Source organism: Centruroides sculpturatus, unplaced genomic scaffold, assembly GCF_000671375.1.
Source record: "Centruroides sculpturatus isolate CEXI.00-Female unplaced genomic scaffold, Cexi_2.0 scaffold89, whole genome shotgun sequence".
Lineage (NCBI taxonomy): Eukaryota > Metazoa > Arthropoda > Arachnida > Scorpiones > Buthidae > Centruroides > Centruroides sculpturatus.
Genome location: NW_019384460.1, coordinates 764,706 through 790,608, shown reverse-complemented (window position 1 = coordinate 790,608; position 25,903 = coordinate 764,706). Strand labels below are relative to the sequence as shown.

Sequence of the window (25,903 nt, the reverse complement as noted above, 5' to 3'; positions counted from 1 at the left end):
CTACTGTACTTTATTCGACTGTAATAATCACCCCACGCGTAGTACAGACGTGTGTATTTTTTTAAAAATCATAATTAATTTTAAGAAAAGCTAAAATATACATTATGGGTACTGTAAAATACAATAACCATCCCTATATGAACGTTATAACGAGGGAATTATTAATAATCACACATTGACCCCCTCGTTATAACGTACAGTACATAACAGGGAAACAAAACAAACGAGGTGGTTACTTTATACAACATTATTGTTATAAATGGAATTAATAAACAAACACACAGGGAGAGAGGGTGGCTCAAAATTCAGTTAACGTTTGCAAAAGCTAAATTTGTACCCGAATCGTTTAAAAATTTGAACAGTTCTGAATCAATTTTGTAAAATAAAACACACACAAAACAGTTAACTGACTTTTGAGCCACCCTTTATTATAATATTTACGTACAGTACATAAATATATTTTGTGTAATGTAGCAATTAATGTTAAAATAAATAAATAAATAAACCAAACGAAGTAAGTTACAGTAAAGTGTTTAAGAATAATTAAATAATTAAATTAAATACACGGCTACACAGGGGTTACGTATTAGTATTTAAAGTAATGATGACAAAGTAGAATTTATTTTTTAACAATCGAGCGAATGAACTTTAGACTTTTATGTAAACAACCAATGAGAGCGAACAGGTATGTGACATTGCTTGTCTGCGAAGTGAAGATTGTATTATATTAAAGACATGGTTGAAAAACAACGAAGCCGTGTAACAAGTTACGATGTTACCAAAAACGAAATTAAAACCAACAAATCAAATAAAAACGAAGACGAACAAATCGAAGAGAATTTTATAGAATTTTTTAAATGGAGGTAAAAAAATATTTTATTATATTATATTTTAACGTATTTAAATTTATATATATACTACTGTACGCAAAAAAACCACCTGTCGGTAGTGTTTTACGTGTGTCTACTTAATTTATGATTAATACGAGGGGTGGCCCACAAATCAGTTAACTCACCAACTTTATAACTAATTGAATTTATTTAGAAGTGATTTTTATACAGAGACTTAATATAAGGTGTGTAAATATATATATATATAAGGCCAATGACACTTGTTTTATATTACCTGTCCTGCCACAAGGCATGATATTTTAGAGTGTCATTTATTAAAGTATTATATATTAAACACGTACTTATGGGGGTGATTTGTGTGTTGCATTCTCCGGAGGATTTACGTTAAATTTCCTGAAATCCCCGTTCGTGAATACTTGTACTAAACGAGAAGTTATAAAGATTTTTACCTTGAAAAATNAAGAGGTTGGTGAAATGGCAATCCTTGATGGTACATTGAATGGTGATGGTTACTTGTAGTTATTAGAGTCTTTGGTCGTTATAACGTCTGAAGATCATTCTGCCAGGATGACGATGCATCATACCATAGGGCTAGACAAATTAAGCAATGGTTTAAGAATATTACAAAATATTCCATACTTTTCAGGGGTGGTAGTCAACACCTTATAGCGTATATATAACATTTAAACCAAAATCATCAACACCCAATTGTTGATGCTCTACTTTAATAAATTATTCGGATCATTATTTAGGTCAAAGTCAAGATATTAATTAAAATCTTTTTTACTTTATAATTTTTAAAATACTATTATTCCAGTTTTATATAGGAAATTATAAAAATGCTAATAACGAGAAAAATTAAGTCCGATTACATTCGAGTTGCGACACGTGACCGTCTCTATCTCCCTACCCCCTCGACCTTTAACCTTCAAAATTTAACAGTATTAACACCCCTAATGCGTGAACCTCCCGATATAATTTTAGAAATTTTCGACAGAAAACACGGGAGTTATTAAGCTTCAAAGGGAGTGAAGACAATTGTGTCTCCCCCACACACAATAACAGTCATACATATAGAAAATCCTCCGAATTTTCTGCATTTCTCAACGTTCTGAGTCCAAAAATGTAATAATCTGGGGGGGGGGTTGATCCATTGCAATACTTTCCCATTGTTATAGGCTACATAAATGAGCCGGGAATTAAAATATATTATAAATATATGAAAATAATAACTTTATTTTCTTAAATATGTAACATTTTTACATCGAAAACTCATTAAAAAGTGGTGAGTCAAACATTATGAGGACAATAATAATTATTTTTTAATATCAACCTTTTATGGTTGCAGCTGCTAGTATTAAAATAATATTTTTAATGCTCCTAATGACGTAAATAAATATTAATATCGAATAAATAATTTTTAATTGCATTTAACTAACTGTAAATTGGGCTTAATAAAATTTTTTGCATTTATATCAATCTTTTTTGAAGTTTAAAAATTAGTTGAGAACCTGGAGATAAAAGTTGAATTAATTTGTTAGTTTAAATAAATTATTTTAAAAAATTAAACAAATAATAATTAGGTTGGGTGTTTATAATTGACTATGGAATACTATTATAGAGTATTGTGACAAAAGTTTACTGTATACACTAGAATTAATAATTAAGTGTTAAGGATTTACAGTAGACAGCAACATCAACAGTTAAGTAATAAGGGTTTAGAGTAGACAATAGCATCACCTTAACACTTAATTGTTGGTGCTATTGTCTACTCTAGATCCCTTAACACTTAATTGTTGATGCTACTGTCTACTCTAAATCCCTTAACACTTAATTGTTGATGCTACTGTCTACTCTAAAACCCTTAACACTTAATTGTCGATGCTATTGTCTACTCTAAAACCCTTAACACTTAATTGTCGATGCTATTGTCTACTCTAAATCCCTTAACACTTAATTGTCGATGCTATTGTCTACTCTAAAACCCTTAACACTTAATTGTTGATGCTATTGTCTACTCTAAATCCCTTAAGAGATTTAGAGTAGACAATAGCATCAACAGTAAAGTTGATTATACAGTCAATTATAAACCATAATGTATACAACCCCTGAACAAAAGTATGGAATATTTTGATGATTAAAACATTTGAATCTGTGAAAAATCAGCAAGGGGTTGGAAGATCAAGATCTACAACAAAGAGAAATGACTGTAACTTAATTTAAATTGTTAAGGAAAGCAGATTTTTGTCATCAAGCAGCATTAATTCAAAATGGGGAGGGACAAGGTGTTACAGTACGAAGGAGGCTAGCAGACAAAGGTTACCATTTAAGAAGGGCCCAAAGTAAGCCGTGCACGAGAAAATAATCAAAAGAAATCGTTAGAAATGGGCCAAAACTCATAAAGACTGGAGCGTTAATGACTGGCAACGAGTTATGTTCACAGACGAATTAGAAATATTGGTTGTGGTCATGATGGCGGCACATCAGTATACAGAAGATCAACTGGAGAATTCATCAGCAAAATTTCCTAAAAGTGTAATGATGTGGGAATGTATAATTATCCTGTAAAGAGGTTGGTGAAATGGCAATCCTTGATGGTACATTGAATGGTGATGGTTACTTGTAGTTATTAGAGTCTTTGGTCGTTATAACGTCTGAAGATCATTCTGCCAGGATGACGATGCATCATACCATAGGGCTAGACAAATTAAGCAATGGTTTAAGAATATTACAAAATATTCCATACTTTTCAGGGGTGGTAGTCAACACCTTATAGCGTATATATAACATTTAAACCAAAATCATCAACACCCAATTGTTGATGCTCTACTTTAATAAATTATTCGGATCATTATTTAGGTCAAAGTCAAGATATTAATTAAAATCTTTTTTACTTTATAATTTTTAAAATACTATTATTCCAGTTTATAAAAAACTGGTATAGGATACAGTAGACAATCCCTCTTCTATAAATAACATCCTTTATATTCTAGAACAGTGATTAATGCGTGAAAAATGGGGGTGACCGGATAAGGATATGATGTCATTTATAATTCGATTTATCTTGAAGGTGTTTACAAGATTGGAAAGTGATTGTAAAATCAATAATTGGCATGTTACTTAATTACAGTTATGAATAATTTATTAAGAATAGCATTACGTTACAAAGGATTCGAAGAGTTTCTAATGTTTCATGGGTTTTTCCAATAGTCATTACTTAATAAAGGATTCGAAAATAATAATTACTTTAAAGATTTCAAGGATTATTCCTTAATGAAGGACGTGAATAGAATAATTATTTAATAAATCATTAGCTAACGTAGGGTTTGTATAGAGATTTTTAAAAATTAAGTTGAAGAATGCCTCCGTTCAAATCCTTTGTTAAACAATGTAACATATAAATGGTGCCAGAACAGAAGAACCAGATTTCACTCTTCTTAATAAGAGCATCAACGATTATACTTTAAAAACAGGTTTTACACAAGATAATTTAAAAAGAAGTATTTGAAAACAAGGAAAGGCACACCCAGACAGAACGGTATATTGACTTTTTTTACGTAACACCCACTGGTAATGGTTACACTACACGTAAACATAAACGACCAGTCGTTATTATTTGTGGTTTATCGGTTTACCACTAAAATATACATAAAAAGTATACCAGTCCCTGTAATTTTTTTTTCTCTCCGGGCTCTGTTATCTATGACAGTATGGCGATATTAACCCTCCCCAAATTTCGTACACCCCACTTTGAAGTTTAATAACTCCTGTGTTTTTTGTCGAAAATTTCTGAAATTTTCCTGGGAGGTTTGTGTATTAAGTGAATTGTTACTAATAAATTTTGGTGGTTAAAGGTCGAAGGGGTGAGGAGATAAACGGAGAAATACGTTAGTTTATAACACGCAAACAAAAGAAAACAGGCGTATTATTTAGCATAATAAAAGTAATTAATTTAAATTATACTTGTATTTCCTTGGAATATTATAATTATGAAACGTGTAAAGATTTAATAATACATTTTTTTTTCTTTTTTGTAAGAATTCCTATTGAGAAATTAAAGTGGTAGGCGTATAGGCGTGGTACAGCAACAGCAGCAGCAGCTACAGCAATATAAAATCGACCTGTTATTGATGCTGTGTATACATTAATACGGAACTGTAGTGTAGTTAACCTTATTTATTAAGATGCAGATTTATCAGGATGAAAAGTAAGCAAAGTTTTCTAGTATAATCTCTCGTATATTAGAATTTAAGAGAGGAATTGTCATAGGGATTGTCAGAAGGATTTTTATATAATTAATAGTTATAAGTTTTAGAAGTTTCTGCATTATTTTTTACGCAATTTTAGAAGGAAAGTATTACATTATTTATAAAATAATATGTAATTTAAATACTTTTATTATTTATTTATTTTTTGGTTGAAAAATGAGTGTTGTTAGTGTTTGTTAACGTTTTAATTGAATGCTTAACATGCACTTTTATATATAGGGGAGACCGGGGCAACTTCGGCATGCGGGGCAAGTTTGTCAAGCGCTTTTTTTTAAAAACAAATTAAAAGGAGACTTTGGTTATAGGTTAGGCAGTTGAGTTTTATTGGTGGCTTGTTGAGTGTAGTGTTTTTATTGTTCTCCAACAAGCGTAGTTGAATTATCAAGCAAATTTTCATTTTCGTTCAATTCCATATAATATTTTTTTTCCATTTATATTGAATTGGCAGGTTTTGTTATAATTCCATGATAACGAAAGTTACTTTTCCTGTTAGAAGGATGTAACTTCAACTTATTCACGTGGCCAGATCGTGGCTTGGCATTCTGTTCTCAGGGTTGTACTTAATGTTTCGAAATCATGACTAGCGGGGTAAGATCGGCAACATAAAGCCACATTAGAAGCAAAGGATAAAAATCAAACAGATGATAAATGAAAACATGTTTGCATTTGTTATTCATGTATATATGTCTTTGAACTTGCATTTCGTTGTAATAATATTAAATGGGTGTTGGATTTGTATTTCTTTGTTTTAATAGTGAATTCCAACTTATACATTGTTAATAACATAATTTTATATACGTGCCTATCTTGCCCCATTACTGTTGCCCCTATACCAGGGGCAACTTTAATAAAAATAATTAAAATAATTACAACTTTACAAAAAGAGAGAAGTTGCCGATCTTGCCCCTATACCCGGGGCAACTTCGTCAATTTCTCTCTTCTTGTAAAGTTGTAATTATTTTAATTATTTTTATTTCCAAACTGATTTTAACCAGTTCTATAGTAAGGTAACATTCCAATAGACAATATGCAAAGCTTTTTTTTTCAGTTTACAGCAGTATTTATTACACAAAATTTAAGTAAAGCTTAACATGCCGATCTTTCCCCGGTCTCCCCTATATAAATTTACTTTTAATGTAAATAATATATAAATACCACCTTCAACATCCCTAAAGTTCACCCCCTCTTGTATTTTGTAGTTTCGTTATTGTAAACACCTGGGTTAATTTTTCATCCTCGTTCTCCTCAAAAGCCCAAGCAATAGGGAACATTTAGCTATTTCTATATAAAAATTTAAGTGTATTACAATATACTGTGTTTGTCTACTAATATATTTACACCGATAGCATACGTTGTAAATAATACAGTAGAGAAATATTTAGATAATACATCTTTTATGATAATGATAAATATAAATTTATACATGGAAACTTCTTTATCACACAACTACGTATTGTTTGTATACATTTTTACAGAATATAAGCCACTTTAATAAATATTAAACAACTAAAGACAAGGAAAATAAACGATCCTATAAGAACACGTGAAGTATTCCTTCAAAAGTCTTCAAGAAGATTATGGATGACTCGTATAACGTTGCCCAATTAAACACGTCTCGTGGGAAGTAGTTAAGTCCCGTGTGTTGTAACAAAGACAAACGATGAGAATATATATAATTACCGATCGATACGAGGCATAAAATAATTCGATTTTTTAAAAATTACTTTCCCCCCCGTTTCCGACAGGGTTTTGGTGTCAGTTTACAAGAGTAATTGCTCAGCAGTGTGTGTGTGTGTGTGTGTGTCTGTCCAGAGATTGGAAATTAGCTACGTAAATAGCCTTTTGGGAAAATTAAAATTATTACTAGCTCCGAAGTGATTATGAAATATTACCGTGGTATAATTAGTTACAAATTATCAACTGCTTACTCTCTGATGCAAAGACGTTAAATGGTGAAAGGGTAATTAAAAATGATTTATTGTTTTATTTATTGTTTGTTAATAATTCAATGGCATTCGATGGGGATGAAGTAGAGTTGTTTAGCTAATTTTAAGCCTCGTACTTTTATAATATTCAGTTTAGCATCTGAAAGAGGGTCGAGGGAATAGAAGGAGTGAATGATTCGTATTGATATATAATTAATCGGGGCCTCCTACCCCTAAGCTTTCCATATATTATCTCAGTTTTTATATAGCTAACTCCGTTCTTGAGATTAAGGAAGGGCAGACACACTATTCTATTGTATTGTTTTTGCAATCCTTACAATTGTTAAGGAGATAGAGCCTGAGAAAATAGGAAAATGATGTGAAGATGTGAATAGACGGTAAGAAGAAACAATTTACATTAAAACTCGAAACCACTTGTTCCTGTGTTTACAACAATTACACCTCAAAGATGATTGTAAAATTAATTAAATTATTCCACAAAATACATATTTCTAAGGTAATTTATTTAATATAAAGAAAGATTATTGCTTATTTTTTAGAAAGAAATTGGTTTCTTTCATTCGTCTGATCGTTTATTCTAGAATATCTTACCACAAACATTGTAGGGAATTAACTCTTATTTGTAGAGCACTTGTGTGTATTTCTTGTCCACATCGATTCGATTCGAAATATGTTTGAAGAGAATAATTGCCACAACTTATTTTTCTACGTCCATTAAATTCTTTTTGCAAAGTGTTTTATAGCAAATGGCTCTTGTAACAAATGATATTTACACTCAACTTATTGGGTTGGTAAGTTTAAAAGCAATTACATTTGGTATAGAATTGTAAAAAACAACACACAAAATATACTATCGAGATTAAAGTAAACATTGTAAAAATAATTCGGTGGGCAGATCGTTTTAAATTACCTTTAAAATATAAATTTTCTATTGTAAATGCATCATGTTGTAAGACCCTACCATTGTATTTACTGTGTTGAGTGTCAGTCAATAGAAGAAAACAGAAAATTTCTTTATATAATAATTATAAATTGAGAGAGTTATTTATGAAGATACAGAGGTCAAGAAAACACTTAAAAGTCTTTGAAGAGGGTGGTAAACACTTAGACACACACAAAATTGAAATCGATTCATTAATTAGGGTATAAAGATCCTTAATTAAGAGATACAAAGAGGTAATAGATGATTCTCTGTTCTTAATTGATATAATACTCTGTACTTGAAATGAAAATTAAATCGGGAATCTTCAATATATATATATATTTTTTTTCTGTTTTAACGTTTAAGCTTGGTGTATTTGTATACGGCCCACCGCGATAAGTACTTTCTATGGAAAACTAGCCCCTAATTAGGTGTTTATAAAGTGAAGAAAATCCGGAAAACTCCACATAAAATCGTGCGTGTGAACCCACGATTTTTCGGGATATTTTATGTATTTTTCCTTATTTTTTTAATGCAATCTTAATTTAATTCTTTATCGTTACTTATTACTCTATCCTTTCTCGTACTACTTCCGTGAACTTTTTATTTATTAGTGACAATTTGAAGCCGAGTTTATTGGTTTAATTGGAACATTGCACACTTTCACACCGACCAGACATCACTTTTTCGTTACGTTTCGATCACGAGAAAGTATAAAAAAAATGATGCCAAATTCGTGTTCAAGACTGAAACATCTGACGAGAAATTATCTTCGTCCTCTTTTCTGTGACCTTTCTATAAATAATTTTCAAAACACAGTAATGAAGAGCTTAGTTCTAATCCTTAAAAATACCTTGGGATTGATATATATTTTATCATCAGATTAGGGATTAGTTTGTAATTTCATGTAGTTTAAGACAAATTCATCTTAGTTAGTGAAGTAACACCGTGTAGTCTAGTATAAGGGTGGGTTATTGATAATTAAATAGGGTCAGACAGTATCGTTGATAACAGGAAGAGATGAGAATCCCATTCACAGAAGACATAAGTAGGACTCTCGCCACTTCCTGTTCCAATTTTCAGATATTCCTTTCTCTCGTATATGGAAGAAAAGGGGGGAACACTAGATAAGTTCATATAATAAATATAAAAATAGCTCAATCTTTAATAAGCCCTGTAAATTATACAAAAAAAAACTATTATTATTATTACATACAAGAGTTTATACTAGTCCTCTAGCAAAATACATACAGAACTTCTTATATCCCCAGTAATACCAAAAATTCTATTTCTAACCCTCTCTTATCAATTATAATTTAATCTTGAGAAGTATCTTGCTCAATTGTGAGAAAGAATATACAGAAAATACAGTTTAAATCTGAAAAATTTCGAGAGGAATGAAGTATAACCATTCTTAACTCTCCATCCTCCCAAATGGAGAGACGATAAGAGAGGATGAAATTACTATAAGTTTTAATTTAATTATCAAAATTTATTATTAAAAATACACCAGTTAATAATACTAAAAAGTATTAGTAAACAATAATTATTACTCGTGTAAAAAAACGAATTAAATATTTAAGTTTATCGTATTCTTACAATCAATTCTAATGATGATTTGTTTTCTAATTTATCCATTTCCTCGTTATCTTTCATTCACACTTCCTAATATCGTAGCATCACTTGAAGTGCTTACGACAATTCTGTTTCTGTTGACTTTTATCGTCAAATTTCTATAGAAAAAAGGGCATAAAAGTTGTATAAATAACTGATTACACTTAAAAAACACGGGGTGTGGGGGAGGAATGTTTAAAATTTATCTCAACAATTTTTACGAGTTACGTTCCCCTCTTTACGTGTTAAAGATAAAATTCTTTAAGCTTCAAAGATAAATTTTTAATCGTTTAGGTGGGGTATTTCCCCAACCTTTCGCAATTTGTAAGGCGTGGGAATACCTTAAAGAGGGGTCGCGACCTACCGGTTGTTAAACGAGTGTCACATCTTAGAATGCACGTCTGAAAATAATACACTTCCAACGTTATTTTCTAACATAATATAACTACATCTAAATGGTTATAACTAAATATGGCATTATAAATCTTCCACCCACATTCAATAATACCGCATCAACTCTTTAAGCACTCAATGCACACTTGACTAAATTTAGTTAATAGTGATTTGATCTGTTTAAGTAATTGTTACGAATGACTCACGTTTTCGGTCTTGGCAAGGGGACAACAACAGAAAAAAAAGTATTAAAAAAAAATAATAATAATAAATAGGAAAAAAGGTGGGGTGAGCGTAACGTAGAGTTTACCTTAACGTGGGCGATTCCCCACCCCCTGTGTGAATCACCTTTGTTTCCATAGGCCATTATCCCGTTCCTCTGTGACGTCACAGCTACCGGTGACGTCGAGGTAGGAAGGGAAGGATGGAGGCGCTGAGATCGAGAGGTTAGCTTTTTAAAAGAGCGGAATCAATCCTCGTGTAAGGTTGAAGTATGTTAAGGTTATGGCTTGTTTAAGGTGGAAGAAAAAGCTTTTAATAGCAGTTAAGGAGCCCATAGGGTAAGCATTTTGCAAAATTATCATCCCGTCTATCAATCGAGCATTTATTTTTAGTTAAATTAGCGTGTTAAAGTAAAGTATACGAGTAATAATAAATTCATTCCTGATTAGGTGTGTGTGTTTGTATACTCGCAAAACTTTCCCCCCTAACAATTTAAAGAAAACAAAATGATACAAAAAAACGGGTTAACTGACTTTTGGTCCAGCCTATATTTTAATACAAAATCACGTTTGCAAGAAAAATATCTCAGTCCTAAACTTAGTTTATGGTTAACACACTTTTGAACCACCCTTTTATGTGTGAAATACTGGTTTAACTATAAAAGAGGATGGTGTATAATTTAAGACACAAACTAGGATATATTTCTATTATTATTTTTTTTTCTTTCTTTAAATAATAATAATAAATAGGACGAGAAAATATTAAAATAGCAATTTAAAATACGTGAAATTTCGCTCGTACAGAATGGCTTTAAAGTAAGAAGCTTAAATTCTATTCAAAATTAAAGATGAGTGGTTGTTGGCAATGGTACAGCAAGTGTGTGTGTGTGTGTCCGTGTGTCTGTGCGTGCTATTTATTTTTACTTCCGAGCTATAACAGTTACCATATTTTTCTTGTTTTTAACAGGTGATAAGAGTTATAAAAAATGTAAAAAAAAGTAATAATAATAATCTAGGTAACAGCTATCTACCGTTAGTTCCTGTGTTAATATTGTTTTTTTCTTTTTTAAGTGATACTTTATCTTTATTGATAAGAAAAAAAATGAGATATATTGAAACATAATTATCTTTACTGTGTCGTAATTTAAATAGGGAAAATTGTCTCCCCAAAATTCCCCCAAATCGATTCTAAATTTACCCTTTATGATCTAAAAAAAAACCCTTGTTTTTCAATAAAGCATATAAAAATGTCTACGAACAGTTGACCTGTATTTATTTATAACGGCTCAGATAAGGTAAATTATACACGATTCTTTCGATTGGCTCAAAAATCACTTAACCACAGTAAATACTAAAAACGCTGTAATACAAAACAATACTCGGTAAACTGAGTTTTGGACCATCCCTTGATATAATTTTATCAAAGATAATTTAATCATATTAAAAAAAAACCGTCATTTCGATAACACTTTGATCGTCTTTCCGTTAACTGGATACCTGTTGGTGACCTATAAATGACCGGTTAAAGGTCAAGTTATATGGTATTTCCTGCAAACTTTGAACGTCTGGTTTAAAAAAAAAAAAAAAACATATATATATTTAATTAAATTACATTTTCTACTTATTTTGATTAATGATATTACACGAAAATTTCGTTTTTTGGCAGTAAGAATTATATTAATTAATCATAGAGCCGTGTGTCAGGCACCAAGTTCTCTATCGTATTAGTGTACTTTTATGTAATTCAGCTGTTGAAATGATTAATTACTTTTTAACGCAGTCTTTAATTAATAATAATAATCAATTACATGTTAATTAGGGGCCCCCATTAATGACGAGGGCCCTAGGATATGGGCTATCTTCTATTATCCCCCACAATGCTTAAATTTACTCAAGTGAACGTTAATCCTGTACAGAGGGACAGACTAAACTTACAGATAATAATATATAATTTACGTTTAAATTGTTTATACCAAACAATGAAAAGAAGGAAGAAAGGTGAAGGCTAAATGACTCGAGTGTCATATATATTTTTATACTTTATTTTAATTACTTACGCTTATATTTTCAGACTTAATTTCTCTAAACGTGGTAAAATCTGTTTCGGAGTGTTGGCATTTATCGTATTATTACTATTGTCCGGATTTATAAGTTATTTTGTGCTGACGTGGAATACGAAAACGTCAAAAGAGAGTGATGATGACACCTTCGATCAACTGTATAAACCTTCTAATTCTGAGTTAGGTATTTACGAGCGTGCAGCTATAAGTACAGACACGAAACCATGCGCAACAATAGGGAAGTAAGTCAATATACAATTAAAATAATCGTATTAATTAATTATTTAAATAATTATTTACGTATTTTTTTAGAGATATTCTAAAGAAAAATGGTAATGCAGTCGAAACAGCCATCGCTACTTTAGTGTGTATGGGTGCTGTAAATAGTCACAGTATGGGATTAGGCGGTGGATTTATCATGACTATTTATGATAAGTAAGTGAATAAAACTTCTTATACTGTTTATTATTTCATTTAATGTGTTATTTTATGTAAATTTGTAGGAAGGAAGACGAAGTAAAAGTGTTAGATGCTAGAGAAGTAGCACCAGAAGCTGCATCGGAAAACATGTTTAATGGAGATCCCATAAGTTCTCAGATAGGTAATGATGTTAAACTTTATAATTAAATTATTATTATATGCTTAAATGTATTTATATTAGAAATAATTCGATTTCTTCGAGCCGTATCGATGATCGAGCCGGGATTTTTTAATGATGATGTGTCAAAGTTTTTAAATAAACCACTCCAAATTCGAGATTCGAATCATTGTGCTTTAAATAAACCAAAATGTTTCGCTTATATTTATTGAATTTATGTAAAAAAATCCTTTTTAACATCTGACTCATTTCGTGACTCACCAAAATTTTATTTTCGAAACGTTGGCTTTGGTCCTCGAGTCGATTTTTTGGGGGTCAAATTGTATTGTTTACAACGTAGATATAACCTAAAAAGAATATATTTTTTTAATATATATTTAACTACAGGTGGATTAGCAGTTGCTGTTCCAGGAGAACTATCAGGTTACGAAGCAGCATACGATATATATAAAGGAAATTTGACGTGGAAAGAATTATTTACACCAACCATTGAATTGTGTAGAAAAGGGTTTGAAGTCACTCGTCATTTGGCAATGGCTTTAGAAGAGACTCGTGATATTGTATTAAATGAAACGACTTTGAGGTTGGTAGTGCGTAAAATAATACATCACAAAACCATAAAACCGTGAAAGTACTTATAAAAAAAACACCTCCATGAGTACAGCTGATACACGATGATAGATCTATTCAGTATATTGAAAATGTTATTTGATTTTACAGGAATGTTTATTTTAATAACGAAACAGGAGACCTGTATAAAGAAGGGGAAATAATGAAAAGATTAGATCTAGCAGACACTTTGGAAAAAATAGCAAATTTCAAATCTGATGTTCTGTATGGACGTGGAGAGACACAAAGAAAATTTTTGGAAGATATCGCAAAACACGGTAAAATTATCAAATATTTTACGTACAGGCTAGCTCGAAAGTCAGTTAACCGGTTTAAAGACTAAACTGTAAAAGAATAACACGACATTTACATTCACGAGTGTGTTTTGGAGCACACGAAACACGAACTGACTTTTCGGATCACCCTGTATATAAATTTTAAGAAATGTTTGTCGAAGGACACAAATTTTTATTTTCAGGAGGAATTATAACCGAAAAAGATATGCAAACGTATTCGCCAGTTTGGAGGAGACCAACTAAAATTTCACTAAATAATGGTTTTACAGTCTATAGCGCACCACCCCCAGGAAGTGGATCTTTATTATCTTACATGCTCAATGTTTTAGATGGTTACAATTTAACGAAAGAAGCCAACTGGAGAAACTTGGATCAAATTTCTTTAACGTTCCATCGAGCATTAGAAACATTTAAATTTGCATACGCTCAAAGAATGAATCTAGAAGAGAATGGTGACCATTCCGTCAAACAGGTATCCTTCTTAATGTCCATTTTATCCTTATTGAATTGCCAATGTTTTGTTTTTAAATTAATGCTTCTTATTTTAGACTGTTAAAAATTTACAAAGCAGAAGTTACGCCGATGAAACTCGTGCAAAAATCTACGATACTAAAACTATTCACGATCCGGAATATTACGGATTCAAACAATACGTTAAAGAAGATGGAGGAACTGGACATTTGTCAGTTATATCACCGAATGGAGATGCTGTATCGGTAACCAGCTCCATTAATTTATAGTGAGTTTCAAATTTTAAATATAGACATAACTTGTTTAGCATTATATTAAGTATACTAAGCATATTGTTGCCTTTATAACTGAGCATACTATTTGTCTATGGTGTCATAATGTCATCTTTTTCTATTGAGTCTCTCGTGTTCCTTCCCTTAACACGCTCAATCCGAAAAAGATTAAGCTCACTTTTTCACAATACATATTAAGAATAAATTAAGAAATGGAATTTAAAATACAAATGACTTTTCTTAATCTTTAGTTTTGGTTCGAAATTTATATCTCCTTCAACTGGCATTGTATTGAACAATCAAATGGATGATTTTTCTCTTCCGAATATCACAAATTATTTTGGACTTCCACCCAGTGAGAGGAATCGAATTAATCCAGGAAAAAGACCGATGTCGTCTATGAGTCCAACTATTATCCTAGACGACAAAGGAGAGACGTGGTTGGTTATAGGAGGAAATGGCGGATCTCGAATCACTAGTGGCATAGCTTTAGTAAGTAGAAATGCCAATAGATATATTTTAAAATAAAGAAAAAAAAAACCTTACTTAACAATATCTAAAAGTATTTCTTTTTGTATTTTAGATAGCAATGCAATTGTTATGGTTAGACCAGGACGTTAAGAAAGCAATAGATATGCCTCGAGTACATCATCAGTTATTCCCAGATCATATCATTCACGAAAAAGTATTTCCTAAAGTAAGTACCGGCTCCCCTATAACACTGTTGATAATTCCGTTTTATATGAATTCCATGTTGTACGAGTCACTTAGATTTTACAAGTACGTGTGCCGTGTTGTGAACGGCTCACGTATTTGTAAAATCTAAGTGACTCGTACAACATGGAATTCATATAAAACGGAATTGTCAACAGTGTTATAGAGGGGTCGACTGTATTACAAATCTCGCCAGATTTTCAATTATTATTTACAAATTATGTTATATATTAATAAATCTTATAGGAAATTCTGAGAAAATTACAAGAATTGGGTCACGAAACCGAAGAGAACGTTGGAAGAATGTCAGTCATGATGGCAATTCATCGAAGCAAAGATGGTAAATTACACGCTAACGCTGACTATAGAAAAAATGGTAAAACTGACGGTTTTTAATGGCATAAATCATCGAAATTATATTATCAAATAAGTCTTTCATAGACACAAACGTTATTACAAATCTAAAAAAAATGAAATACAGCAATAATTAAAGCCCAACGGATTAATTATTTTTACGTAATTAATGTAAATGTTATTATGTATTTCGACGATACTATTTTTGTAAACAGAAACACGTCCGTTGTAAATTATATTTTTGTAGATATTTATTTATTTATTACACATTTAAAAGAAAAAAAAAAGGTGTAGTTTATATTAAGGGAATTTTTCTATCTTTTTACATTCCTTAGAATCTATGCAAATTAGTTGACATTCCAAGAAATTATATGGGAATGAACGTATGATTATACGTGTTTTTAATACATCCTAATGATGTTTTATGCAAATCAAACTCGACAACGAAAGGCTTATTATTGTTTACAAATAAGTGGAATTTTATAACTGGCAGCTGGATCTTCCAGTTTATATATATATATGTTATGTGTTATACGAAACAGTTAAATTTGTTGAATGTTCAATAAAAAATAAACGGTTTAGTAATAATATTTGTATATAAGAACATTTTATTGTATTATAAAGAGTTGGAATAAATTTAAAAAAAGTATATCTAGAATTATATACCTTTTACACACTCGCACGAACATTTCCTACACACCTGCAATTAAACTCCGTGTAATTTACGACATATATTATGTAATTTCATGAGAAAGATCCATTAAAAATATAAAGGAACGTTGATAAATGTTAAAAATAATCTAGCCACTAGTGCAATCGAGTATCGATACAGACACGTGGATATACAAACACGTGGGATGCGAGCATTCACGTACTTATCCTGTCGTGTATTCACGTGTACAGGGAGGACACGTGTTTACCGCATTATGGTATAAAATTCTTTGGGGGTGACTCAGAAAATCTAATTTAATGCGAATTTTAACTTTATTCTTAAATACGAATCATTAAAATACCAAGAAAAGAAAAGATTCTTTTATAAATTATAAAGAGTTTTTTGAATCAACTGTATATATATAGATACGTTATGCCATCTAGTGAAATAAAAATATAACTCTCTTGTATTTATATACGTGTATTTTAAATAATATAATATTAAATAATAATTATAGAATTAATCTTAAATTTATAATTTTAATAAAGTTTTGATTGTATTTTATGAGGTATTCAAAATCCAATTAAATTACTTTTTATGTAAAGAGAGTTATAAGTTCTCGAAGTAAACAAGAAATCATAAGTAGATTTAACCGAGCAGAATACTCAGAAATTGGATTCTAGCAAACTACAGAGGATATATTATGTGTTTTCAACGTTGCTACAAAGATTTTATACGAATAAAAATACAACCGAGACAACTTTCTAAGTAATCTGTTTATAAGATACGAAGAAGTATTTCGTTACGTTATCGAGTTTATAGTTCTGTATTGTAGACGTTTCAGTTCTTGTTACTATTTAACAGATTACAGCAAGGATTAAGACTATGGAAAAGCGGGTAAGGTACTGTACAGCACACATCAGAAGCCTTTGATCTCAGGGGAATGTATCTGTGGCTATGCTCTACAGCCTACTCTATATAATTAAATTTGTTAAGTGGCCCATAATTCGTATAGGTGATTCCATGGTAAGAAATAACTTTCCAATTGCAAAGATGAATGAAACGTGTTGGAAAATATTTTTCAATACTGTACTTCAAGTTTCGTATACATATGCAATGTTCTTTCTACAAACAATCTAAGTTCCGTATATTTTAAGCTTCAAAAGAGATCTATTGAGGAACAAACTTATTAAAAAATATATTACTTTTCAATATGCAAGAAATATAATACAGTGAATAATTTGTAATATAGAGCCTATACTGTCGAAGCCTTTGTAATGTGAAACTGGAGTTTCTAGGGAACTTCCAGAAGGTCAAAATAGTTTCAACAACAACGTCAAAGGTCAAAGGTCTACTTGCCCTGTTATAGTAGTGTAGACACTACTATAACAGGGCAAGTAGACCTTTCCTGTAATAAGGTGTGATAAATATAATTTGAGAATAANATTTGATTGGTTGGCAGATTACCATTTGATATTCGGCTGTAAATGGCACAGTTTCTTAGAGTTAACATTTCTTAGTTCCTTAGAATCATTTAAATTTATTTTAAGCGTACATATTTAGTTATCGTGACGGTGTTACGAGTTAGTGTCCAATCTTGTGTTATTGTGTCTACCTGGAAAAAGTAGTACCGTACAGTACATGTTCTAGAAAAAATCTTTAAATTGTGTACAGTGAAGGAATTATTTGGTAAATATAAATTAAGTTTGATTTAATTAATTTAAATAAGATAATTTGTAGTTCGAAATTCTATTTCTTTAAAATTAAATTTTAAAAGACTTTGGTAAAATTCTAACTGTCAGTGACACTGAGGATCTGCAGGACTGTCCTACTAACTAAACGTGGAAAGGATTATAGCCGTTAATATGGCCCTTCAGAAGATTATTCGCCACAACTTTGGGATGATTTCGGATAGCGTCACATCCGAATCGTCATGTCACCATTACAATGCCATTATTTTCGGTTTAAATAGAAGGAAAAATGTCTTCAACCTTTCAAACTAATCTTTTCTTCACTATCTTCATTATTCTCAAGATCTTTGCTTAAACTACAAATTATCGGTCAATCTTTACCTATACGCACCGTCATGGCGGCGGTCGCGACTGTTTGTGCTCCCGACGGACTTGAATTGATATCTACTCGCGTGTTCAAGAACTAACGTGAATCAATAATAATAATAACGTTAAACAATCGGCGGCCTGCAGGCCGTCCTTCCCCTCCGGGAGGAGTCCGTCGGGAGCACAAACAGTCGGGACCGCCGCCATGACGGTGCACATAAGTAAAAGTTAACCAAATTATGTTGTTTAGATTTAAATTTTTGTCTTCGTTAACTATTACTTAACTTATATTGTTTCAAAATGGCGTATAAAAGGAAAAAATTCACCTTTACTGATGCTTCTAATAAGTAAAACACATACTTACTCTTTCAATCTTAAGATTTTGCAATTCATTTTCAAAATTCATTAATTTTTTAATATAAATAAAAATTCATGTTTAATGAATTGTCTCACATTATCGTCTGTTTTATATTTCATACCTGTTCCGCTAGGAGGCGACGGGATTTTAACGCGTTCGATTGGTTGAATAGTTTTTTATGACGTAAATTTATGTAAATGAAGAAAAGACGCCCTCTTACAACCAAACCGACACAGTCGGCAGTTTAAAAATAATTAATAAATATTGTTTAAAATATATTATTATTAAACATTTATTAATATTTAGTAAATAAGTAAATTTATTTTAAAAATATTTCCGGATAAATCCGGACAGGTTATTTTTCGTCGGTGAATATGTTGGGTCAAATTCCTTTTTACCTGCCCTTTTCTATTGTTGACCTGCCTAATCCATAATAGGTACGGTAAACTCATCATCCTTTAAAAGGAGTGAAAATAAATAGACAAATTCTACAACTCGATTGGTAAATATTAATTTTAATGACTTGTTACTATAGGCTATTATGGTTTGGAATTTGGTTCATAATCTATATATATAAATAAGGATGTTTGTTTGGATGTTTGTTCGTTATGCACACCTAAACCGTTCGACCAATTGCTATGAAACTCGACAGTTACGTTTACATATTTCTATCACCCCACCCCAAAATATCGATTGGATTTTTAAACTAAATATAATTCTTACACAAAAGAATATATTTTAAAATATATATTATGTTTACTTAATTACACCCTCAATGATACAGCGCTATAATCATTAATTAATGAGACAGATGGCATATAGCACTTGTCTGTGTGGAATCGAAAGCGTTACCCCATAAAAAGTCAGAGTAATTAATTTTCAACATCTAACAAGTCGAGGTTTTTGTTATTTCTGAACGGTTCTTTCTTAATTCTAATATATGTCCTTCAGTAGCCGAGTGCATAAAACCATCGAACTCTGGTAGTTTTCTGTGTTTTCTTCACGTTAGTAACACCTAAATAGGGTCCAGCTTCTTATAAAAAAATTCCCGGAATGCATCCCCTTGGCAGATCGCTCACGTGTCGCGTTACCGTAACCAAATAAATCGAACTAATTCTATTGACCACTTATTGCGATATCGTCACACTGTCGGGCTGCAACGTTTCGTCGCTATGTTCTGAGTTCTTTTAGTGGTGTCTTGCCTCTATAAATCATACTTTTGCTGTTAGCAATAGGGTCGTGTCGGTTATCTACGTAAAATTTATGGGGGAAAATCTTGAAGTAACGTGACTTCCAGTCCAAACATAAAGTTCGTATATAGTTAATTAATACGGGCCTCCTATGCACAAAATATGATTCAAGTGGTTTTCGAGGGTGCCGAGTTTAAATATATAGTCCGTTTTTTGCGAAATTTGATTGGTTGGCAGATTACCATTTGATATTCGGCTGTAAATGGCACAGTTTCTTAGAGTTAACATTTCTTAGTTCCTTAGAATCATTTAAATTTATTTTAAGCGTACATATTTAGTTATCGTGACGGTGTTACGAGTTAGTGTCCAATCTTGTGTTTTTGTGTCTACCTGGAAAAAGTAGTACTGTACAGTACATGTTCTAGAAAAAATCTTTAAATTGTGTACAGTGAAGGAATAAGGTATTTTTAAAATGTGTTAGATTGGTCACTCGGTGTGATGAACCCTTACGTAAGATAACGTTTGTAGTTATATAATATAATATAATAGAAGGGTTAGAAGTAGAAAATAAACTAATAATCTTAATCTTTTTTGTTGTTATTTTTTGCCCGGGTAATGCCGGGTTCATCTGCAAGTAACATATAAATTGTACGTATTAGTAAACACCTCAAATTATCGCCAACGTCCATTTTCAACGACGTCATACGAAGAATAGCTCCCGGTATTGGAGTCTACAACTACAGTATAATAAATTTGGATGGTGGAATAAGTTGAAGCAGTTGGTCAAGAGAAAGTAGTGTGTCTTCAAGTGGGTCATTTAATGGACAATAGCAAGCAGATGTAATAAATTTTTTCATCCAACGAAAGGGTAACCACAACACAAGTATTGTCAATAATCTAATTTAGCATCAAAACTGGGAAGCTAGAATTACATATTACAATACATGCCAAGGGAATTGGTTTATCAGCTGCAAATACTTGAAAACCTGTTACACCTATAAGTATATGGTTCTTGGAGTAAATGTATATCAATGGGAGTGCATCAGAGTATCAGTATGATTTTTGGAATGTTTCAGATTCAGTTGCATAAAATTCAAGAAAAGATCAGTAGCCGTGTTTAGCAGTTATTGGTGTTTTACTGATATCAATCTTGGACAGTTTGGATCTGTATCCTGATGCTGAACTTGGCAGTTATGAATTTTTGAGTACCGAGACCAGCGGACACAATTAACGCACTTGATATAGGCACTATTATTCTTGTTCATGTAATTTTTGTAAATATGGCCCTCTTCATTACAGTGACTGCATGCTGGCTGCTTAAGAACACACTTTGAGGCCACATAGCCAAATTTGCAGCAGTTAAAGCACTGACGTATTTCTATGTGGTCCAAAACAAGAGAGACATGAAGTCCAACATATTCTTATGAGGAACCGAACAGTGTATGTCTTAGTTTAGTAGAGACTTTTATTATCCAAGGATTGCTTCTGTCTAAACCTGAAGGTATCGAGAAGAAAATCTTCATCTCTACACCATTTGCTACTGCAGTTGCTATACATTTATTTTGCGAGCACAAACAATCATATAAGTCACTTGCGTTAAAGTCTCTATCTACATGTTGTATCCGAACGACAGGGAGTAATTTGGTCTTATGTTTTGCTGTGTACTGGGTCTCTTCAGCTCTTTTGGTTTTAATGAGTTGTAGGGTCTTATCCAGATTTTCAATATTAGGCAACCGCAGTTTAGTCCTATTGTCGTTTATTATGCAGCTTTCAACGCTTATTCCAGATTCTCTAGGATACAATAATTTCATTAAGTTAGAATTTAAACTTCGTTGTATATTCATCAATTAACATTTATGTTTATAGACCAAAGCTTTCTAAACAAGAAAGAGAATTCTTAGTCGTTATCACATTTTGTGTATTTGTGGTAGCCATGCCAATTACGTGCTACTCCGTACTTAGACTTTATCCCGATAAGGACTTTTCTGTGAGGCAACACTTGTACACGCCTTCCGACTCTAAATTAGGAGTTTATGATAATGCAGTAGTGTGTACGGACACGAAACCCTGTGCCGAAATAGGAAAGTAAGTGTTGTGCATTCAACAAAAAATAATAATTTCAAAATTATGATATTATTGGAATTACACTGATAAATAATTGTTACAGAAACATACTGTTAAGAAAAGGCAACGCCGTGGAAGCAGCCATTGCTACATTAGTATGTATGGGTGCTGTAAATTGTCAAAGTATGGGCTTGGGTGGTGGATTTCTCATGACAATTTACAATAAGTAAGTTACCGAAACACGTAGACAATAAATGAAATGAATCGTTTTAATTAATAAATTAATTATAGTAGGAGTAAAACAGTAAAGGTATTGGATTCCAGAGAAGTAGCACCTTCAAATGCGACAGAAAATATGTTTGAAGGTTTTATAGATTCTGCTGAAGCTGGTGAGTAATAAAAGAACTAACAGTAGTAATATATTATTATATATATTTACTTTTTACGTATTATTACAGATGGATTAGCAATTGCTGTTCCGGGTGAATTAGCAGGATATTACGAGGCATACAAAGAATCCAACAAAGTTCATAAGACTGATATCTCGTGGGGAGACCTATTTAGACCAACTATTAAACTATGCAGAGAAGGTTTCTCAGTAACACGACACATGGCAAGAGCTTTGAAACTATATCGAGACAATATTATAAACGATGAAAGCTTAAGGTTGAAAAATTGTTCAAAATTGTTATGTAATACTTAGCCATTGCACAATTATTAGTTTTAATTTATTTTCTTATCTTGTCACTTGGACATCAAAGAAATTTGACAAAATATTTTCTTACTAACGAAGACAGCCGGATAGCTAAGGCGTTTAAGGTCTCAGTCTACCTCTCTGGAGGATTCGGGATCAACCCCAATAAATTTTCATGAGGAGTGAAAAATCCCAGAATTTTTCATGGAGGGCTGACTCTAGATATGTCGAATTCCATCCTTCACACCCTGCCGCCCTCATTGTTAATATAGAACCATATGGATGTCCACCTGATAAGATATTACCAAATGATATTCAAATGACATTCCTTAATGTCCTTATCACATTATTTTTAGAAAACTTTTTTATAATAAGACAAGCGGAAATATTTACAAAGAAGGAGAAACAATGTACAGACCCGATTTGGCTAAAACGTTGGAAATGATAGCCAATTCCAATTCGGCAGAAGTATTATATGGAAAGGGAGAAGTTCGAAAGAAATTTGTTGAAGACATCAGAATTTATGGTTAGTTAAAAAATTAATCTATGATTTAATAACTATTATAAAGATTCGAAGATAGTCTTTATTAGATCTTATGAATTCTCAAATTCCTGATTGCTTTGATACACAGTATTTAAAGCAATGAAAATCCATGTCTGTAACCACCAGTGCTCGAGTGGATAACACTACTGAACATTGGTAGTTAAAGGTTCGTGCCTAATCAACGAGCTGGTCACGTATAATTTTCTCCATTTGGGTAACATCTAAAAGAACCAGTTTTCCATAAAAGGATCTTTTGGATGGCACCCCATTGTCAGATCGCATCGTTGCCACGTTTGTCTCCACTCTATTCATTGACGATTCTATTGAAAAAGAGAAAGATTCTCAAAGAAAAGATATCAAATGCTTAAACACCTGTAAAGAATGATATATTCTTTGAGTTAAATGCTTGTCACACGTTTTCGATAGGCTAGTTTTAACTTTAATGTACTAGAAGAACTTTTAATTTATATTTTATTTATAATTTATAGGAGGTATCATCACCGAAAACGACTTAGAAAAATATTCTCCACGCTGGAGAGAGCCAACAAAAATAAAATTGAGGAATAATTTTACAGTGTACAGCGCACCACTACCTGGAAGTGGAGCGCTATTGTCTTACATGCTTAACATTTTGGATGGTTTCAGCTTAAATCAGCGCTCAAATTGGAAATTTCTGGAAGACATTACTTCAACATTTCATTTGATATTGGAAACTTTTAAATTTGCTTTTGCACATAGAAGCAAACTGGAAGACAGTGAAAATCCCGAAGTGTTACAAGTAATTTAGTAAATTACACTAATGGTAATCATTGTTAATGTATTGATATTATGAAATTAATCATTTCAGCTTGTAGAACAGTTGTTGAACAAGAGTTTTGCTGATGAAACCCGATTAAAAATTCGTAGAAATGAAACCATTCACGATCCTAAATATTACGGGATCGAACAATTCATGGATGACGACTCCGGAACTGCGCACACGTCTGTTCTCGCTCCTAATGGTGATGCTGTGTCGGTTACAAGCAGTGTCAACGCATAGTTAGCACATAATTTATTTTCTTATCGAGTGAGATATTTGTTTTTGCAAATTTGCCATTTCTCTTTTCAGTTTTGGTTGTAAGCGTGTATCTCCTAGCACGGGAATTATCTTAAACAATCAAATGGATGACTTTTCTTTGCCGAATATTGTAAATATTTTCGGTATTCCTCCCAGTAAGAGGAACAGGATTCGACCGGGTAGAAGGCCTTTGTCTTCTATGAGCCCAACTATTGTTTTAGATGATAAAGGAAAAGTTTGGTTAATCGTTGGTGGGAATGGAGGAACACAGATCACTACTGGAATTGCTCTAGTAAGTAAATGTTGCACTATTGAAAACTGATTAAAATTTGAAGACGTAAAGTCCTTACGGTACATATTCGATAAAATGAGGTATTAGAATAAATTCCACATATAAATTCGTAAACTTCTTAATGTATTTTAGGTAACGATGCAATTGTTATGGTTGGAGAAAAATGTTAAAGAAGCCATTGACATGCCAAGGATACATCATCAGTTATTACCGGATTATATTTCGTACGAGAAGAATTTCCCTAAAGTAAGTTTGAATCTTTCGAACTTCTGCTTTAGCATTAAATCTAACTTTACCAACAATTGTATTTACAGATAATTCTGGATGATTTGAAGAAATTAAAACACAAAGTCAAAGAGAAATATGGGAAAATGTCAATTATGATGGCCGTTCATCGCCGCAATGATGGAAAATGGACTGCGAATGCCGATTACAGGAAAAATGGTGAAAATGATGGGTTTTAGAAACGAATACACAGATGAATATTCTTAAAGATTTTTAAAATAAAATTTAAATGAAATTATTCTATTTATATAATTGAATTTTATGTCTGTATTTAAAACAGTATGTCCATAAAATACAGATATTTTAAAAATTTTCTATGTAGGTTTTTGTTTATTAGAATCTTTATAACAAACTAATTAGAAACACAAACTGTTTTACGTTGTGCAAGTAAAAAATTTTATTTACGTACCGGTATATAAGGACTTTTTTTTTATGCTCCGTATAGGTGTGAGCTCACAATAGGGTGATCGTGTAACGGGTCATTCCAGTGGAATTTTCTGAGGTCAGAAATCTTCGTGGGAATGACCTTTTGTGTGCTAAGGGGGTTTGGGAATGACTTTTCCACGGGCCCCAAGAAGATTTTCCTTAGGTCTAAAGTATAAAAATTTATACCTAATCAAACTGAGTAGGCCTATATCTACAATACGCTTCTTGTCTAGACTGGTATATATTTGTGAAAACTATGTTGGCTTTTTTATTCCTATGGTGTAATAAGTCTAGGAATAGAGTCCAACATAGTTGTCATGATTGTATACTGAGTATTTCTGTAAAATTTTCAGTATTTAGAGCTAAAATTCATTGATATATAAATTTTAAATTGGATGTGATTTTTTAATAATCCTGTGTTCATAATTTTGGGAATAATTTAACTTTTTCCTCCCTCTGTATGTGCCACCAATATCTATGTGATGTTGATGGCAAGTCACAAGCATGGTATATTCGTCTGATTTCACCATAGTCTATGTTTCAGCACCATAGAGAAGTATGTGTAAAATCAGAACCCTATATAGGCGCATCTTTGTGCCAAGAGAGATATTTTTCCATAGGCTTAAGCCGGCTAAATGTTGTTGCTTGGTCAATCCGGTTATTGATTGCTACTGTAAAAGCAAGCTAATCGCCAT

General features: G+C 31.9%; 2 protein-coding genes across 2 annotated transcripts; both read left to right on the top strand.

The window, feature by feature from the left end:
- Positions 1 to 661: 661 nt before the first annotated feature.
- LOC111620813 lies at positions 662 to 24,961 on the top strand. Its single transcript, XM_023362807.1, has 21 exons — positions 662 to 863; positions 12,287 to 12,517; positions 12,588 to 12,710; positions 12,779 to 12,876; positions 13,261 to 13,456; positions 13,594 to 13,760; positions 13,961 to 14,250; positions 14,327 to 14,517; positions 14,773 to 15,013; positions 15,105 to 15,218; positions 15,482 to 15,629; positions 21,778 to 21,931; positions 22,014 to 22,136; positions 22,205 to 22,299; positions 22,351 to 22,576; positions 22,961 to 23,130; positions 23,637 to 23,926; positions 23,996 to 24,186; positions 24,257 to 24,497; positions 24,630 to 24,743; positions 24,812 to 24,961. The coding sequence occupies exons 1-21, from the start codon at positions 736 to 738 to the stop codon at positions 24,959 to 24,961; spliced, it is 3,681 nt and encodes a 1,226-aa protein (XP_023218575.1). The 5' UTR covers positions 662 to 735.
- Positions 21,719 to 22,322, top strand: LOC111620840 (glutathione hydrolase 1 proenzyme-like). Its single transcript, XM_023362838.1, has 3 exons — positions 21,719 to 21,931; positions 22,014 to 22,136; positions 22,202 to 22,322. Exons 1-3 carry the CDS (start codon positions 21,780 to 21,782, stop codon positions 22,305 to 22,307), a joined length of 381 nt encoding a protein of 126 aa, XP_023218606.1. The 5' UTR covers positions 21,719 to 21,779; the 3' UTR covers positions 22,308 to 22,322.
- Positions 24,962 to 25,903: the final 942 nt, after the last annotated feature.